We start from the raw sequence: 19494 nt of genomic DNA, 5'->3' as shown, positions 1-19494 counted from the left end.
TTTCAAGCATGTGCCACCATACCTGGCTGGTTGAGGATTCTAAAAACAAAAATATTCTCACTTTTTTTGTTATATACAAATTAGAATTTAAATTTGAAACAGTTGGATGTCCATATATGTGCACATACCCACAAAAGTGAACCCCAACCTAAATGTATCCATTATACAAAACTCAACTGTAACTGGGTCATAGATCTAAGTGTAAAATATAAAAAAAATATAAAACTTTTGGAAGAAAAAATTTATTTACCATGGGACCCACCATTACCTTTCCTAAGTTTTTGCCCTAGAGAAATAAAACTCTTGGGTGAGAGTTCTAGGGATTGATTCCAAGGCCTTACACATATGAGTCAAGTGCTCTACCACTGAGTTAAATCCACAGCCTTTTTATTTATTTCAAGATTGGGTCTGGATAAATTGCTAAGGGCTGTCTTCAAATTTGAAATCCTTCTGCCTCAGCCTCCCAAGTATCTGGGATTGTAGGTACATGCCACTGTGTGAAATGTAACTTTTTTTCATACAAAACTTATTGAATCTATATTCATGATCAAAAAATGAAAATAACATAAATATTCTATGACCAAATGGTTAAGTCATAATATATTCATATAATGGAATACTGTTCAGCAATAAAAAAGGAATTAACCATTAATACCATATGACACCTTGGCTGAATCTAAGAAGCATTATGTTAAGTGAAAGAAGCAAGCATTCTGCTTACCTACCATTTATATGACATTTTTTAAAAGATAAAACTGTAGGACAGAACAGACCACTTGTTGTGAGTGGTTGAGAAGGCATAACTACAATGGGACCCATCCCAGAGAATTTTTTTGGAGTGATAGAATTGTTTTCTATCCTGTCTGTGGAGGTAGGTGTACAAATAGAACTATCCAACCCAAAAGAGTTAATTTTATCATGTTAACTTACAACAAACTACAAGAGAATAAATAGTTGAGTGATACCATTAGCTTTTCCTTAAAGGGTGATTAAAAATAACAATTGTGGCTAACACTCTTGTCTAAAATTAGGTGCTCAGCTTTATAAAAATTTTATTATATAAATTATTTACTTGAGAATTCAGAGCAAACATTTTGGGGGATCTTTTCCTTATTTTCAATGTAACATTTCTGTTCACCTACTTTATGAACCAAATAATAGATGATGAACTTTTTTCACAAGATGTACTTTCTTAATCTTTTTTTTTTAAGAATCAGATGGGCGACTCAAATATCTCCAGCCCTGGGTTACAGCCAAGCACCCAACTCTCCAATCTGGGAAGCACTGAGACACTAGAAGAGACACTCTCCGGGTCACAAGATAAGGTTTGTACAGTTAAAGCCCTAGCTTTGTTTAGAGTAACAAAACAAGAAACATTTTATAAGGGTTGTGTTGCAGTGCAAGTTTGAGTTGTCACTTATCTGACCAAGTCTTATGTGTGACAACATAATGACAACCATCTAGGTAATTTCCTTAGTTCATATAATACTTTTTTTGAGAGAGAGAGAATTTTAATATTTATTTTTTAGTTATTGGCAGACACAACATCTTTGTTTTGTATGTGGTGCTGAGGATCGAACCCGGGCCGCACGCATGCCAGGCGAGTGTGCTACCGCTTGAGCCACATCCCCAGCCCCCATATAATACTCTTTGATCTGGATTTTGCAGTAGCCTCCTGTCAGGTCTCTCAAATTTGTCCTTAATTCTACCTTCCCTATTCTTAGCCCAGCAGCCAGAGTAATACTGAGGAAACCTTAAGTGTATTCCTCTACTTAAAACCCTCCAGTGATGTCCTGCCTCACTCAGTTAAAAGCCAAGGAGATGGCAATGGCCCACAAGGCCCTACATGATCTGACCTCTCTACCTATGGCATCAACTATACCTATACCCCTCTGCCTTGCTCATTTGGCCTCCATGTCATTGGCTCTCTTGCCTTATCTCAAGTGCTCCTGCCTCAAGACAGGCCTTTGTTCTGGTTGTCCCCTTGGCCTAGAGTACTTTCCTCCCAGGGCTGTCTTGCTTTCTTTCCTCCTTTTGATCTCAAATGTCCTCATGTAGGTGAGGACTTCTCTACCTACCCTGTGTAAAACACCAGCCCTTCTCATTCCCCATCCTCCTGCTTGTTTTGCTTTCTCATTAAGTCTTCTAACTAGCTAACATGGTTTTTCTTCTTTATTTACTGTTTTTCTCATGCTCACCAAAATATAAACTCCGTGAGGGCAGGTAGTTTTATCTGCCTTTTTCACTGCTATATGTATTCTTAAAATCTGGTCTTGTGACTGTTGAATTAATTAGTTCTCTTTATAATTGATGGTCTAATAAAAAAACCATATCAAGTAAAATCCATAATTTGGGTTGATAAATAAAGCCTCCTTTATCCAGTCCACCTCCCAAATCCTCCATTTACATATTTTTGTGTGAATATAAAATTTCTGTTTCTCTGGGTGAAATGCTTAAGAGTCCAAACTTTCAGATCATTTGATGTTATGGTTTAGATCTGGAATGTCCTCCCAAAAGCTCAAGTGTTGAAAACATGGTCCTCAGTGCAGCAAGGTTCAGAGACTTTTAGGAAATTATTGGATTGTCACCTCATCAGTGGATTAATCCATTTAATGGATTAATAATTTGGTCTAGAGGCCAGGGTTGTAGCTCAGTGGTAGAGTACTCAACAAGCACGGTGAGGCACTGGGTTTGATCCTCAGCACCACATTAAAAAAATAAATAAAATAAAGGTATTATGCCCACCTACAACTAAAAAATATATTTAAAAAAAAATAAGAATTTGGACTACTGGGTGGTAATTTAAGGCAGTTGGGGCATGGTTATTGAAAGTAGGTCACTGAGGATGTGGTTTTAGGGACTATTACCCTTCTTCAGCCCCTTCCTGTCTCTCTGCTTCCCAATTGCCATGAGATGAACAGCTTTCCTCCACTATGCCCCTCAGCTCTGATGTTTTTGCTTTTCAGTCATCTGAACATGATGGTTTTTTACTTTGAGACAGGGTCTCACTAAGTTGCTTAAGGCCTCACTAAATTGCTGAGTCTGGCCTTGAACCTGCAATCCTCCTGTCTCAGTCTCCCAAGTTGCTGCAATCACAGGCATACACCATTGCACCTGGCTTGTTTAACCACTTTTCAACCAGGAATATTTGGTACAGGGTTTTTTTGTTTTGTTTTGTTTTTAATGTGTTATTGTACATATTAATGGGGCTCGGTATATTTCAGTACATTCATAAAGTGTACAATGATGAATCCAGCCCCACTTTATCTACCACTCTATTTACAACTTTTTTCATGAATATAAATATCCACTTGTATGAGATAAATGCCTAAGAATTGAAACATTGGATCATTTGGTAATTATACATTTTTCCTTAAAATACTGCCAAACTGAGCCAGGAATGGTGTCACATACCTGTAATCCCAGTCACTTGGGAGGCTGAGGCAGGAGGATTGCAAGTTCAAGGCCAGCCTCAGCAATTTAGTTGAGCCTGTCTCAAAAAATAAAAAGGGCTGAGGGATGTGGCTCAGTGGTAAAGCGCTCCTGGATTCAACCCCCAGCACCCCCGAGAAAAAAGTTTAAAAACCTGCCAAAGTGTTTTCCAGAGGCTGTACTATTTTACATTCCCATCAGCAATGTATCCATAATATTTTTAGGTATTAAGTAATTAATTTAAAGCAGATTTTGTGTATTACATTCCCATACTACCAGGATTTAGGATGCTGGCAGTGAAACTTACATTAAGTATGGTTCTATTATAAAAATTTTATTATAAATTTAGTTTTTCTTAATGTATTTTTCAGAGCCAGATTTATAGATTTCCTTCCATTGTACTTTGTCAGCCAACAGTGTTCAGTGGATCTGTCACTTCCCCTTTCCTTTTTCTTGCACTGCCAAACTCAAAGAGTTACTATGAAGAAATGGACCAGAAAAATTCTTTAAGAATTTTTTTTTTTCAATTTCATTGAAAGATGAAAAATGAGTATGACAGGCCATAAAATGTTTAGTCTTTCAATAACAGCACCAGTGATGGATCTGCAAACATTGAGAATTCAAGTGGATACTCAGGGAAGTGTACTCTCTAATGTAAATAGTGCTGATGTTGTTATTATTCCTTCAGTTCTTAACATACTTTTAAAATTCCATTTTTACTGGGTGCTGTGGTGGTTCATGCCTATTATCCCAAAGAGTTAGGAGTCTGAGGCAGAAGGATTGCAAGTTCAAGTCCTGTTTTCAGCAATTTGGTGAGACCCTGTCCCAAAGTAAAAAGGGCTAGGGATGTAGCTCAGTGGTAGAACTCCCCTCAGTTAATCCCTAGTACTGCTAAATAAATAAATAACAAAATAAAATTTCATTTTTGGGGCCAAATTCAAACAAACAGAAAAACATGATAAAATGTTGAGATTTGATTATCAGAAGCTGTTTGTTTGCCTAAAATTAACTCAAATCCATATCAGCCCCTTACACACAGGCATTACATTTGTTTAGTAATAGTGCCATCTAGTGTTGAGGGATAAATTATACTATTCAAATTTAACAGTCTTTTCCATTTCATTTTCACAACTCAGTTGTTAATTCCATTTCATTTTCACAGTTCACTTATTAAAACTCCCTTGAGACTACTTCTGCTTAGTTTGTTGTTTTTTGCTTTGTGGTCAAGCCTGAGGTATATTTCACCAAGAGGTTTCTCTGTTTTTTTGGTACGAGGGATTTAACCCAGAGGTGCTTAACTACTGAGACACATCCCCTTTATATTTTTTTATTTTGAGACACGGACTCACTAAATTGCTTACAGCTTCACTGAGTTGCTTCAAATTTGCAGTCCTCCTGCTTTAGCCTCCCAGGCCACTGGGATTGCAGGTATGTACCATCATGCCTGGCAATTTCTGTTTTTTAATGGTTTAATAGTGTATTATAGTTAAACTAATAGTAGTGTTCATTTTTACATAATCATGCATGCAGGAATAGTTTGCTCCGTTTTAATCTTCAGTGCTTCCTTTTTCCCACCACTGCTTCCTCTGTTTTACTGATCTTCTACTTACTGTCTTTTTTTTAATTGGAGTGCTTTATAAATATACTTAAAGGTGGCTTCAGTGATATACTTATATGTGTACATAGTAAAATTTTGTCAGTTTAATTCCATAATTCCTCCCTTTGCCCACTCTTCTTGTCTCCCCCTTAACTGCCTTCTTTCACTCCACTGATCTCCCCTCTGTTTTCATGGGATCTGCCCAGCCCCCATTTTTATCTAGCTTTCTGCATAAGAAAAAAAAGATTGACCCTTGATTTGGGGGGTCTGGCTTATTTCTCTTAGCATGATGTTTTCCAGTTCTGACTGTTCACTAGCAAATGCCATAATTTTATTCTTTATGTCTGATTAAAACTTACCTGTGTATATATACCACATTGTCTTTTTCAGTTCATCTGTTGACAGGTATCTGGGCTGGTTCTATATCCTGACTATTGTGAATATACTGCTATAAACATTGGTGTGCCTGTATCACTACACAATATGCTGATTTTAGTTCTTTTGGATAAATATTGAGGGGGCGGGTAGCTGGGTCATATGGTGGTTCTATTCCTAGTCTTTGAAGGGACTTACTGCTTTCCAAAGTGGATATGCTATTTTGCAGTTCCACTAACAATGTATGAGCATACCTCTTCCCCCACATCCTTGCCAGTGTTTATTATTATTGGCATTCTTGAGGATTGCCATTCTAACTGTAGTGAGATGAAATCTCAATGTAGTTTTGATTTGCATTTTCCTGGTTGCCAGGATTTCAAACATTTTTCCTATATTTGTTGGCCATTTGTATTTCTTCTATTGAGAAATATCTGTTTAGTTCTTTTGCCCATTTATAGATTGGATTATTTGGGTTTTGGTGTGTTGGATTCTTTGAGTTCTTTATATATTCTGAATATTAATCCCCTATTGGAGGAGTAGCTGACAGAGTTTCTCCCATTCTGTACACTTTCTTCACACTCTTGTTTCCTTTGTTGTGAAGAAAGCAGCTTTTTAATTTGATGCCTTCTCACTTCTTGATTCTTGGTTTTATTTCTTGAGCTTTAGGAGTCTTATTAAGGAAGTCAGTGCCTGTGCCAGTATACTGGAGTGTTGACCCTATTTATTCTTCTAGTAGTTGCAAAGGTTCTGGTCTAATTCCTAGATCCACTTTTGATCCACTTTGATTTGACTTTTGTGCAGGGTGAGAGATATAGGAATCTAGTTTCATTCTTCCACATGTGGATATCCAGTTTTCCCAGTACCATTTGTTGAAAAGGCCAACATATTTTGATACCTTTTGTCAAGTATCAGATGCATGTCCTGTTGTTTGATCTCTTCCTTTCATATAACAAAAATATTTCTTTCCTGAAAAAGATCCTAAAGTTTCTTCAGAATAGTCCCAGGGTGTGATAGATGGTGATAAAGTAGTAGTAAAAATATGAGGGAGTTGAACCATATAAAATCATTAGATTTTTTTTTTTTACATCCAGTTTATAATTAGATGTTAGTGCTGCTATATATTTGATGTGAGATTCCAAATCTGGAAAATTCTTTAAAGTGCTAGAGAGTGTTGTGACAGAGAGTCTTATTAGTGGGGTCCTGAATTTGCCATTTAAGACTTTCTCCACTTAAACAAAGCCTCTTGTCACATCAGCTTGTCAAGACATATTGTTAGCTTTTTAATATTAATAGAATTATCTTTATTGAATATTTCCTAAAATAGAGTAGTTTACATGAAGCTATGGTTTTTACAATTGGAGGAGCTTCTGCCTCTTGCTCCACAACACTTATTCCACATCCTACTCAGACCTGCCTTGCCACCTCTCACCCAACAGATGACACTGTCCTCACATCAAGGAGAAAATACAAAGTGACATTCCCTTAACATTCCCTTCCCTTTTTTGTCTCACATGCAAACTCCTCTGTATCGTCAGTCCCATGTGCTGGTCCTCTTGCCCTTAACACAGGGGATCTCACCCTCACCCCATCATACACCAGGAGAAGGTTGTGAGAGAGTATTTTTGAGCCTCTACTGTATACTTTTCGTATCTGTGGTACGGGTGGTGCTGCTTAACAGTAAGTCCAAGAGGAAGGAAAGTAATGATCAGGGAATAAATGAGAAAGACAGCCTCTGCCTTGGAGGAACTTACTTTCTACTGTTGTTATGAGTGCTAACACTAAATGAGCACTTCTTATGTGTTGGGTTCCCTACATTTCCACATCCCATCTCAGCCTTCCCTACTTTATAAGGGAGTTGAGACTCAGAGAGAAGAGCGAGTGACTCCCCAGGCTACACAGCTGGGAGGACATAGAGCCTGGCAGTGGCAGTGCTGCTTGGCTGCCTCTTGGTGGTTGGCAGGGCCCTGAGGCTTTGTCCCTATAGTCTCCTGAGGGAATGCATGTGCTTTCTGGACTTGGATAGCCATTTTCATTTTTTAATAACTTCCAGATCAGTACCTCCAGGTTCCAGATGATGCATAAAGGCCTCAGATGTATTCAGAATTCACCTCAGCTTTTCCTCCCTCTACCTGGGGGACTTTTCTGGACTTTTCTGACACACAGTACCGAGATACCAGGGTGTCTTCTTGCCTCCTCTTCAGCCACTGGTTCCTTCCATTCAAACTCCTTCGTCGTCATCATCTTCTCTGCCAGGACCTTAGTCCGGCTCTCTTCAGTCTCACTCTTCCAGTTTTTCCTTTACATGGCCTTCGTCGTGTACATCCTGTCATATAGCTGAGTGGCTCATTCCATTGCTCTGTGGGTAAAGTCCAGATCCCCATTGTGTCTCAGACACTGTGCAGCCCAAGCAGTGCTTTTTTTCTCCCCTCCCCATGTGGCCAGTTGTGCTTGCCTGTTTTCCCTACCTTACAGTCACAGCACAGTGCCTGGCACCTGCTAAACTCATCAGTTATCAGATGGATGAAACAAACATTTGCCTGGAAAAACTGATTTTGTTTCCAGTAGAAATAAGATCATACCATAGTGCTATGATACCTTAAATATCATCCTGTGTGCTAAATAACATATACTGTGTGTGTATATACTGAGTACTATGATACTTCAAATGCAGTATATTTGTGGGCCTTCCAGGCTTTCTGAAACCCTGAAAATCATGTGTATTTGTGAATTACATTTTCAATATAAGCATACACATATATGTATATACATAAAAAACTAAGTGCTTCACATATTTTAGGAGTAAAACTATAAATTGAAGCTGCTTGTGTTTTCCAAGTATTTAGATGTGTCTCCCTCTAGAATATAAATATGTTCTATGGAACTTCCTGCTTACATGCCTTTGTCAAAGGAGGACCTGGCACCCTGTGAGTACTCAGGAAACAAAAGTTAAAGGACAGATATGGCCATACTGCTTGAAGGTACAGGAAAGCTCACAAATGGCATGCATAAATATTTTTCCTTTGAATAGTTGCAGTTGTATTATTAATCCAGTTTACTGAAATATATATAAATGTTAAACTTTCAAGATTTAAGTACTTTGCTTTTTCTTACGGATTCTGTGATTTGGGAATAGATGGGGGAAAGACCTGTAATTAAATAATTAAGTTTATTTTCTAGTATTTGGGACCCTATCCCTAAGATGTAGTGCTAACTTTTTGTGCAGAACAGTAAAAATTAATCACTTGATCAGCATTTGTTCACTCTGTCCTCTCTGATATCATTTTCCTGTGTTACTAATATGGAGCAATTCGGTACAATTAGCACAGTTAGCTTTGTAATGAGGTAACTGAGGTAATTGCCCTTTTACCTTATATCCATCTGCCAAAAAAATAAAAGATAATTTGAACCCAAGAGTACTTTGCCATTGAGCTACATCCACAACCCTTTCTATTTTTTGAGAGTCTTGCTAAATTGCCCAGGCTGGCCTCAAACTTGCAAAACACCTTCAGTCTGTTCCAGTCCTTATTTTCAGAATCCATCTGTCCTTGTTTCTGCAAATTATTTTGGTAGCTAGAAAAGAAATTCACTTAATACTGATTTCCAAAAGTTTCTTTTGTTGGGTGATTTCATTTGTTTTTTAGTCTGCTCCAACTGGACACAAACATCTGACAGTGGAAGAGTTATTTGGAACTTCTTTGCCAAAGGAACAGCCAGCAGTTGTGGGCCTGGATCCAGAAGAAGTGGAGAAGCTGCCAGGAGATACCTCCCAGAAAGAGCCCAGCTCGTTCCTACCGTGTTCTTTTGAGCAACCAGGAGGAACTCCTCAGTTGGAAAACCTGGGTGTCCATTCAACCACCCACCACACAGTCCAACCTGAAGTCACCACTCCGGTGCTAATTACTCCTGCCTCCATCTCACAGTCCAGTGAAAAGCATGCCCCGAGCTACACGATCCCCTTAAGCCCTGTTCTCAGTCCTACTCTGCCAGCTGAAGCTCCTACTGCACAGGTTCCCCCCAGCTTACCTCGCAACAGCACCATGATGCAGGCAGTGAAGACCACGCCTAGACAGAGGTCTCCACTCCTACATCAGCCAGTCCCTGAGCTAAGCCACACCAGTCTCATTGCCAGCCAGAGCCCCTTCAGAGCCCCACTAAGCATAACGAACACAACTGGCACAGCCCTCCCAAGCGTCGATCTTCTCCAGAAACTCAGGTTGACTTCACAGCATGACCAAATACAGACACAGCCACTTGGGAAAGGTGCAATAGCACCCAGTTTTCCTGCAGCATCTGGCCAGCTAGCCACACCTGAGAGCTTCATAGAGCCTCCCTCTAAGACAGCAGCAGCAAGAGCAGCAGCCTCAGCCTCCTTGAGCAACATGGTGCTTGCTCCCCTTCAGGTAGTTGCAGGAGCACTGGGGCATGTGGGGGTATTCATTGGATGAGATGAAACTACAAAGGCCTTCGTTTGTTTTTTGGCTTTGGATTTTGTTGTTGTTGTTGTTTAATATTTATTTCTTAGTGTCAGTTTTAGGTGGACATAATATCTTTATTTTACATTTATGTGGTGCTGAGGATCGAACCCAGTGCCTTGTGCATGCTAGGCGAGCACTCTACCACTGAGCTACAATCCCGACCCTGTTTTTTTTTTTTTTTTTTTTTTAAGTTGTAGTCAAAACACAATACCTTTATTTTATTTATTTACTTTTATGTGGTGCTGAGGATTGAATCCAGCGTCTCGCACATGCTAGGCCAGAGCTCTACGGATGAGCCACAACCCCAGCCCACATCTTTTTCCGTTGGTTTTTTGTTGTTGTTATTGTTGTTTTTTTGTTTTGTTTTGTTGGGAGGGGGGGTTCCAGGGATTGAACCCGGGGCACTGGACCACTGAGGCACATCCCCAACCCTGTTTTGTATTTTGTTTAGAGAGAGGGTCTCACTGAGTTGCTTAGGGCCTTACTTTGCTGTTGCTGAGGCTGGCTTTGAACTCATGACCCTGCTGTCTCAGCCTCCTGAGCTGTTGGGATTACAGGTGTGCGCCACCATGCCCAGCTTATTTATTTATTTTTGGTACCAGGGATCAAACCCAGGACTTCACATGTGCTAGGCAAGAGCTCTATCATTGAACCACTCCCTCAACCCCCACCTGTTCAAATTTAAATAACCCCATTAAGAAGCATCAGTGATGGACCATGCCTGTAATTCTACCTACTGGAGAGGCTAAGTCCAGAGGGTCACAAGTTCCATGCCAGCCTCATCAACTCACTTAGACCATCTCAATATAAAAGGGCTTGTGATGTGGCTCAATGGTAGAGCGCATGCCTAGCACATGCAAAACCCTGGATTTGATCTGCAGCACCAACAGCGGGCAAAAAAGAGGCGTCAGATTGCCAGACTGTCTTATCTCTGATGCTTATCAGTAGAAATAGATCTGGGCTGTCCTCCACTCTTTTTTGTTGTTGTTGTTGTTGTTTTTTCCCCAGTTAGACACAATACCTTTATTTTAATTTTTTTTTTTTTTTGGTAGTTGTAGATGGACAGAATGACTTTATTTTATTTGTTTATTTTTATGTGGTGCTAAAGATCTAACCCAGTGCCTTATGTATGCTAGGCAAGCGCTCTGCCACTGAGCTACAGCCCCAGTCCGTGTCCTCAGCTCTTTTAAGATACAGATTGCAGCTTTTCTTGAGAGTCACCTTAAAGGCTCTTTCTGCATCCCCCTTTTCTCAGGGGAAATGAAGAAAGCAGTCCATCTGAACGTCTCCTTGTGGAGTCGAGTCACTGGTTGCATTGTCACAAGGATGCTGTCAGCCTCTTCCCTCAGTAGTTTAGGATCTGGTTAATGTCTGGACTGTTCCTTATTGCTAACCGAGATTTTCCACCAGTAACTAGGAAATCTTCTTAATTGAAACTTACTATATCTGTTCATCTTTTCTTATTAAACATTTCAGTCTATGCAGCAAAACCAGGAACCTGAACTGTTTGCCCAGCCTAAGGTGTTATCCAGTGCCATCCCGGTAAGGACTCCCTTTTTCTCAAGAGGACATTGAGTATTTTTAAGTTTGCTGACTGTGAGGTGAAGTATCACCTTATTGAAAAGTCTTAGCTTTGAAGCCCAGACCTATCTTAGATGCCTCCTTCCAGGCTGGGCTGCTTGCCCTCCAGGCAGAGTTCATTACTGCAGCCTCTGTGTGCCTCACATCCTCTCATCATCATACATGTCTCCCCTAACTGTCCAGGGGCAGGCTTAACCACAGTGTTGTTTGTGAGTGGGTGACTGATGAGAATTTGTCAGCCTGGCTTCTTTTTTTCTTTCTTTCTTGCTTTTTTTTTTTTGTTGTTGTTGTTGTTGTTGTTGTTGTTTGTTTTGCTTGTTTGTTTGGACCAAGGATTGAACCCAGGAGCACTTAACCACATCCCCAGCCCCCATAAGTTGCTTAGGCTGGCCATGATTGCAGGTATGCACCACCATGCCCAACTAGCCTGGTTTCTAGAATTAGGGAATATTCTTTGCCCAGGAAGAGCTGTGATGTCCCAGCGGGTAGAGCCACTATCCTGCCACAATCTTCTCCTGTCCCATTGCTCTGATGATGAAGTCTCCCAAACTTGCCTTGCCTCCTTTTTTTCATTTTCTTTCGTATCATGTTTTCATTTGCCTTTATGCTTGTACACCTCTCCTTGAGTCTCAGAATGTAAAGCCAGCTTCTGCTTTACATTCTGGGTAACTTGTATTCTGTGGTGATCAGCAGGAGCTGTCAGCTTGGTTTTATACCAGAAAACAGTGGCTCAGATACCAGAAACTGCAGCCTGAAAACTCTAGCAGGCTTTTGGCTCTTTGTAGATGAGGTGAATAAAAGAGTAAGAGAAGAGCTATGAGTGTAGCTCATGGTGTAACATGTGCTCCCTGGGTTCAGTCCCCAGGGTTCAGTCCCCAGCATCCAGAAAGGGGCATTGGGCAAGAAAAATGAAGATCTCTATTGATTGTATCAAATGTGAGAATTATTTAAAATAATCATCATTGATTTGGTATATTCTGATGCCAGCTGTAATTAGAAGCACATTTAAATGGAGGAAGAAGATAGAGATTAACTACATTTCTAGAAAGTTTCGTCTTTATATAATTAAGTTGGGGTTTTTGTGTTTTAGATTTCTTTTAAGTTTGTTTATTATAATTATCAAAATACATAATATTTTCTCACCCTAAAAAGTCCCATGCCTTTGTCTAGTCATTTTTTCAATTCCACCCCCAAAGAAATTTTAGAGTTTTATCATAGTATTGTTCTTACTCTGTATGACATATGTTTAATAATCACCTTTTATAATGGTTGAACTTAGTTTTCCTTCATGACTCCAGGGCACTCCTGTATATATGGGCTTTTCATCCTTTAGGTAACAGAAATTACCTAAACAGATACCAAATGTTCAAATTTTTCTAGTGAATGTTTACCTGAAACCAAAACAGTTAGTGTTAGAAGCCTAGAGATGAAATTCAGTGGTCAAGCGCTTGCATAACTTGTGCAAGGCCCTTGAGTTCAATTTTTAGCACCAAAAAAAAAAAAAAAAAAACTCTGTTTGATTCTTCTGTGCGCTCCAGATCATTTTCATATTATACTAATTGATGTTATCAGATGTCCTCTACTCTGAGCCTGGCTGCTGGCTTCTATACTTGGTGCAAAATGACCACTGTTTCTCTGCAGGTTGCAGGCCCTCCACTGGTTACTGCAACAACCACAGCAGTATCTTCAGTCCTGTTGTCCCCGAGTGTTTTCCAGCAGACAGTTCCAAGGTCTACAGACCTAGAGAGGAAAGCAAGTTCCCCTTCACCCCTCACTGTTGGAACACCAGAAAATCAGAGAAAGCCTTCCATTATCCTCAGCAAGTCTCAGCTCCAGGATACATTGATACATCTCATAAAGGTATGTAGTAGGATATCAATGGAATCTTTGATTGTTTTTTTTCTTTAATAGAAGAAAACAGATTTTGTATGTTCTCATAAGTACAAAAGACTAGGTTGGAGTAAGTTCGTCTTCCTAAGCATGTATCCCTGGCAGAATAGTAACTGAGTAAACTCTAAGGTATTAGTCATGATGATCTCTGGGTGAGATTATTTGGGTAATTAATAATTAGTTATAGCATTCACTGCTACAGTTTTTTCTAAGCTATTTTCAGGGAAGTAAGCTTTATGATAAGGTAAATGTGACTTTCCATGTTCTTTCCTTTATCATCTTTTCCAGAATGATTCCAGCTTCCTCAGTACACTTCATGAAGTTTACTTGCAGGTTCTGACCAAAAACAAAGACAACCACAACCTATGACTGGAGTGGAATAAATCTGAAGTTGAGGGTCATCCTCAAAAACAATAGGCTTCATCATGGAAACTTCTTTCTGGACAGAACATTGAATTTTGAGAATCCTGAAAATGAGCCTATGAGAAAGAGACTCATTCCTTAAGAATGTTTTCCAAGTGACATTCTCAGTGATAATGGAGGTTTCACTGTGAAGCATCACCAGCAGACCTTTGACAAAAAAACAAAACAAAAAGACCATTGTGTAAGTTATATGGTTGTTTTCATCAGCTGTAAGCAAGTATGTGAACAGAGGGGTCTGATATTCAGCTTGCTTTCTCTTTCAAGACTTAGGGAGGAGTAGCCACCAGCCTTGCCACAGAACTCAGCCTAGCCCACACCTCCCCACACCCCTGCCCCTAAGAAACTTGGGCATTAAGCTGATAGTCGAGTTCTGAACAAAGTAGGTCAGCTCCACAAAGTAGCTTCAAGTTTTAAGAATCACAGTTTAAGTTGATAAATTAGGAATTATTTGTTCAAGTGAAGTATATTTTATATGCGTGCCCCATTTGGGCCTTAAAAGTTCTGAAATTCCTTTGTGTTTTGTTTTAAGTGTCCCCAGTCCTGCCATGCAACAGGCTCCAGTGCAGCATTGCCTTTTTAATAGGGCCCTACTAGGCTCTGTGGTGATGTGGGAGGGAGCGTGTCATACCTTCAAAGCAGGGGCGAGAGCTGGGAATGCCCATATCCTACTAGAAATCTTCATTTTAAGTTAAATTCCGGTGGTTCTGAAAATGTTCAGTTCGTGTGTGAAACACAGCCTTATTCTCCTTTTCTGTCAAAACACAGAAGTCATTGTTGATTATTTTCTTTAACACTTTGATAAAAGGACCAGTGGACCAATCTGACAAAGCCATTCTGGTTCCATTCCTCAAGTGTACTGAGAACAGTTTTAAAGCTATGCAGAAAAGGGAGCTGTTATTCACACGGCCCTTACTTTATTGTAGACTATGGAGTTAAAAAGAAAGTGTGAGATTCAGAACTTTACCAATGTATTCCTTGGCTGTGAGAACTTTTCCAGCCCAAAGTGTGAAAATATGTAAAGATGCTTTGTTATGCTGCTATTGATCTGCCATGATTTATATTTATTCTTTTATGGCATGTAATGGTGTTTAGTAATATTTTAATGTAGATTTTGATTTATTTCAGCAATAGTAATTTTAAGATATTTTTTGAATGAAAGTGTCTTTGTTTCTATGATACAGGTCATTTTGTAGTATTTAACCAATTAAGATGCACTGCTTACTTTTCTGAGCACTATTTAATGATGGGGTAAAAACCCAAATGGCTCAACCAGCTAGCATAAGGATTAGCTGTCAATAATGCTGACAGATGTGATGGTTCCTCGGGAACAATCATTTAAGCTTTAATGATAACTCAATCATAAGTCCATAGATTTTTTTTTTCCTAGCAGAAATTTTAGGAAATTACTTGTGAATTACATTCTTGTTTTAGTTTGGTCGTAGTTTTTTTTAGCAAAAAAGAATACTTTGTTTGATTGGCTTATGTTAATCTGAACATGCTTCCTGGAAAGTGTTTCTGCTTCTCGATTTAGTGTCTTATGTTGCTATCTACCTAGTTTTATGTGTGAATTGTGCAGAATTCAGGGAAGCTTATAAGTTTTCTTACTCAATTAGGAAGAGTTTGTTTTCAAAGATAGTGTGTAAATTCAGCAACCAAAAATAAATTGCTCAAGCTGTCATCTAGGAAAGAGAAAGTTCTAGTAAGATCCAAATTATAGCAAGATAAGGAATGTTGCTGACATCCGAGATGGTGTCCAAGGAACCACATGACTATTCTTATAAAATGAATGCACCAGAAGATTTGATCACATCCCAAATGTAGTCTCAGTGGGCTTTAGTAAACAGACGAATCAAGGGATTCTCATTGTAGTAGACATTTGAATTTAAATAATGCTTTCGAGTTTGTATAATATTATGAGAGAGGGTAAAGAGAGAATATCCTAAAGAGGATCTATAATCAAATCTGTAAATTTTCATCCTTTAATCATAGGAGTGAATATGATCAACAGTGAAAGAGAATCTATGATAAGGCTTCCTTAGTGTGAAAGTAAACTTTTTTAAGTGCCCAAGTCATGGAGACTTGAAAAGGGTAATCCTGTTTTAACTCCCAAATTTATATCTTCAAAGCATTTACTTAAAATCAGAAGCCAGAAAATCGTGGTCATGATTACCAGGAGGTTCAGGCCAGAATGAGTCCCCTGAGAGCCAGGCCAAGCCTGGATAGTTGCAGTTGGATTACCCTGGCCTGAATATCACAGTTCAGTTGCCTTATTCCTTGTTCAGGCTTAACTGTCCAAAACCTCATGCTTAGGTTGCATGTTTACATTGCTGCCATGTCTTAACTGGAACCTTAGTTGAATAGAAATGGACAGCAAGAATAGAGATCCTTCTAACTGGATTTTGCAAAACCCAGGAGACCTGCACTTAGACCACTCTGTCCATTGTTACCCATCCTGCTCCCCACCTGCAGTCCAAGTGTAGGCCCTGGGAGGAGCAACCCAGACCTTTAAGTATGTGTGTCTAGGATACCACCAGTGGGTAGCACTACTCACATGTTTGCTGTAGATAAGGTGATGTCTTTGAATGGACACACCATACCTCCCAGATCACCTTATTTCTCTTTGTTGAGCATCTCTCCCAGGATTTGTGAGTTGTGAAAGTTGTCCTACTTGCTGGGCATGTTAGCGCATGTGTAATCCCACCTTACTCAGAAGGCTGAGTCAGGAAGATTGAAAATTCAAGGCCATCCTGGGCAATTTAGCAAGACCATGACTATAAATTAATTAATTAACTAGTTAATTAATTTTTAAAAAAGAGCTGGGGATGTAGCTCAGTTGTAGAGCACCCTGGGTTCAATCCCCAGTACCCGGGCAGGGTGAGGTGGAGGGATAGTTTGTTGCTTTTTTTTTTTTTTTTTTTTTTTTCCCAATCAAGTGACAGTGTCAAGAGAAGCATTTCCTGCAGTCTCCTATGGAATGTTTACAGCTTACCTTGAACAGTAGTGTTTTGTTCAGAACCTGAGTTAACCTGGGCACTTCTCTACAGGAGGATGCACAGACTTAGTTTAGAATATGTCTGACCAGATTTTGCATGTTCAAGCATTTATTCTATTTCTGGCTTATATTTTCTTGTTGAAATTATAGACTCCATCAAATCCACTACTAGGTAAATATTTTTAAACCATGCAGCTTTATTACTCTCCTCCCCCAAAGAATGTAGTTGGAAATTTTCTTGTTTTGGTAGTAGAGGCCATGACTGCCATTGTATTACTAATAATGCAACATGAAATTGAAGGTGCCTAACTGCTTAAAAAACAGAATCAGCCATCATACTGTAACTTGGAGAGGAATGAGAGGTGACAGAGGCACAAGTAAGCTCAGCCTGAGTAGTGAAGACTGAGAATCATGGGCCCATGTCCTGCATCCTTGCTGCACATTTGCTGTGGAACCTGTGTTTTTTGTTGTTGTTGTTTCTTGCGTACCTTTGGTTTTCTTCAGTTGTGTTCAGAGTACCTTCAGGAATCAATAGTGCTCTGTGTTTTCAAGTGTCTAAAATGTTGATATCTGAACAGAGCAAAGCAACTTATACTGAGCTTTTTAAAAGCTATGCTTGAGAATATTTCTTTGAGCAGGACAGGGCCCCAAGGAGCCTGTTTTTCAGCAAATTTCAGCAGGAGAGATGTGTGCAATCTTTCACTCAGATTTGTATTTGACATCTTTCTTTAAAATGCTAAGATGCAATATTGATCACTTTGAAGTGACAAAAAATGCAAGATTGCATTTCCCTTTTATCCATGTGAATTCTTAGGAAACATGTTTTTAAAATAGGTGTTCTCAATGGTCTTTTATTCTGTATTACTGCTTTGGCCTTTTGGCTCTCACGACTTTCATTGTATCAGATTCTTAGCTCCCTGAAATGTGGGGACAAGAAGCTCTGGAGTGACAGCAAAGTTTTTGTTCCATGAGCGCAATACAGCATCATTGACATTTTTAATAGTATGGATTTTATACCATCTGTGTATGTTTGCAAATATTAAGTTATTACATGTTTTAAAATGAGCGTTTTTCATCCTAAATTTTATATGTTTGCAAATATATTTTTTTAATAAAATTTCAAAACCAAGTTTTAGCACCTACTAAGTTTTACCTGTGTTTTTATTTAATTTGTAGAACTAGGAACTTTTGAATGAGTTGCCCTGTACTGGTGAGAAGGGGAGGGAGAGGGAACAAAAGCAACAAAGAAAACCTCATCCTCCTATCTCCACCCCATAGAGTCAGGGTTCCAAAGAAACAGGACCATTTAAACTCAGTTTAAGGTTCTTAATTGGCTTTATTTCAAGTCCAAAATCCAGCAATATCACATTCAGTATAATTTGTGTGCACCCCGGGGATTGAACCCAGTGCTTCTCATTTACTAAGCACTTGCTCTAACACTGAGCCAAACCCTCATTTCCCTAAAGATTTACAACAGAAAACAGGCTGCAGAAACAGAAAACAAAAAGTGAATTAGTCATTTCCCAGTTACTTTTGTTTTAAGGTTAAAATATGATGGTAAGGTTTAGCCTTATCCTGCTGGCTAAAACTGGCCTGTTGAGGGATTTGACTGTTCTCTCTCCTAATTTCTCAAAACATTAGATAACCCACTGAGTTTTGGCTTTCTGATATGAAACTTCAGCATAAGTGAGTACATTTTGGTTTGGCCTGATGGACCTACTGTGGGAGCTTACTCCAAACCAATGGCTTCCTGTAACTTTTCTTTAATAATTATCAGATATTGGCCCACATGATTATGGAGGCTGAGAAGTCCCATGATCTGCCATCTGCAAGCTATAGGCCCAAGAAATCCAATGTTATAGACTCCAAACCGGTCCAAATGGCTAAGAACAGACAGCTTTGAAATCAAGAAAACGATGTACCAGGTCAGATAGAGTTAATTCAACTTCCTCCTCTTTGTCCCATTGAAGCCATCAGGGTATTGGAAATGCCCACTCACATTGGTGAGGGCAGATCTGCTTTACTCAGTCTACCAATGCATATGCTAATTTCTTCCAAAAACCCTTATAAATCCACCCAGAAACAATGCCTGACCAGCTATCTGTAGCACTTAACTCAGTCAAGTGATTCATAAGATTAACACATTCTCCACATTATCAGAGAAAACATTGGACCTTTGGTTTGGGGGAATTGGCTTATTTCACTTAGCATGATATTCTCCACTTCCATCCATTTATCAGCAAATGCCATTATTTCATTCTTTATAGCTGAGTAATATTCCTGTGTGTGTGTGTGTGTGTGTGTGTGTGTATCACATTTTCTTTATCCATTTATCCTTTGAAGGACTCATAAGTTATTTTCATAGCTTGGCTATTGTGAGTTGATATTCTCCAGTTCCATCTATTTATCAGCAAATGCCATTATTTCATTCTTCTTTATGGCTGAGTAATATTGCATTGTGTATATATGCCACATTTTCTTTATTTCTTTATCCATTTTTCTTTGAAGGACACCTAAGTTACTTCCATAGCTTGGCTATTGTGAGTTGAGCTGCTATAAACATTGATGTGGCTGTGTCACTGTAGTATGCAGTTTTTAAATCTATTGGATTAGCTAGAAGGAAATGAAGGGAAGCGATAAGGAAGGGGAATAGGAAAGACTTGTACTTGAATACATGACCAGAATAACTCTGTATCATTCACAATCAAAAGAGCAGAACCTAAATAGAA

General features: G+C 39.1%; 1 protein-coding gene across 2 annotated transcripts in view; it reads left to right on the top strand.

Moving 5' to 3' along the window:
- Dcp1a (decapping mRNA 1A) overlaps positions 1-17907 on the top strand; it is a 52808-nt gene extending 34901 nt beyond the window's left edge. Inside the window, exons 6-10 of one of the 2 annotated variants that reach the window (XM_027947784.3) lie at positions 1212-1325; positions 9046-9804; positions 11356-11421; positions 13102-13320; positions 13639-17907. In XM_027947784.3, the coding sequence (XP_027803585.1) occupies positions 1212-1325; positions 9046-9804; positions 11356-11421; positions 13102-13320; positions 13639-13719 (1239 nt within the window). In that variant the 3' untranslated portion in view covers positions 13720-17907. The remainder of the gene's footprint in view (positions 1-1211; positions 1326-9045; positions 9805-11355; positions 11422-13101; positions 13321-13638) is intronic. The other variant, XM_071618796.1, reaches the window with a different exon arrangement.
- The last annotated feature ends 1587 nt before the right edge of the window (positions 17908-19494 follow it).

This window comes from Marmota flaviventris, chromosome 1 (assembly GCF_047511675.1).
Source record: "Marmota flaviventris isolate mMarFla1 chromosome 1, mMarFla1.hap1, whole genome shotgun sequence".
NCBI classification, from domain to species: Eukaryota; Metazoa; Chordata; class Mammalia; order Rodentia; family Sciuridae; genus Marmota; species Marmota flaviventris.
The sequence above is the reverse complement of the archived record's forward strand: the minus strand, read 5'-3'. Positions and strand labels throughout refer to the sequence as shown.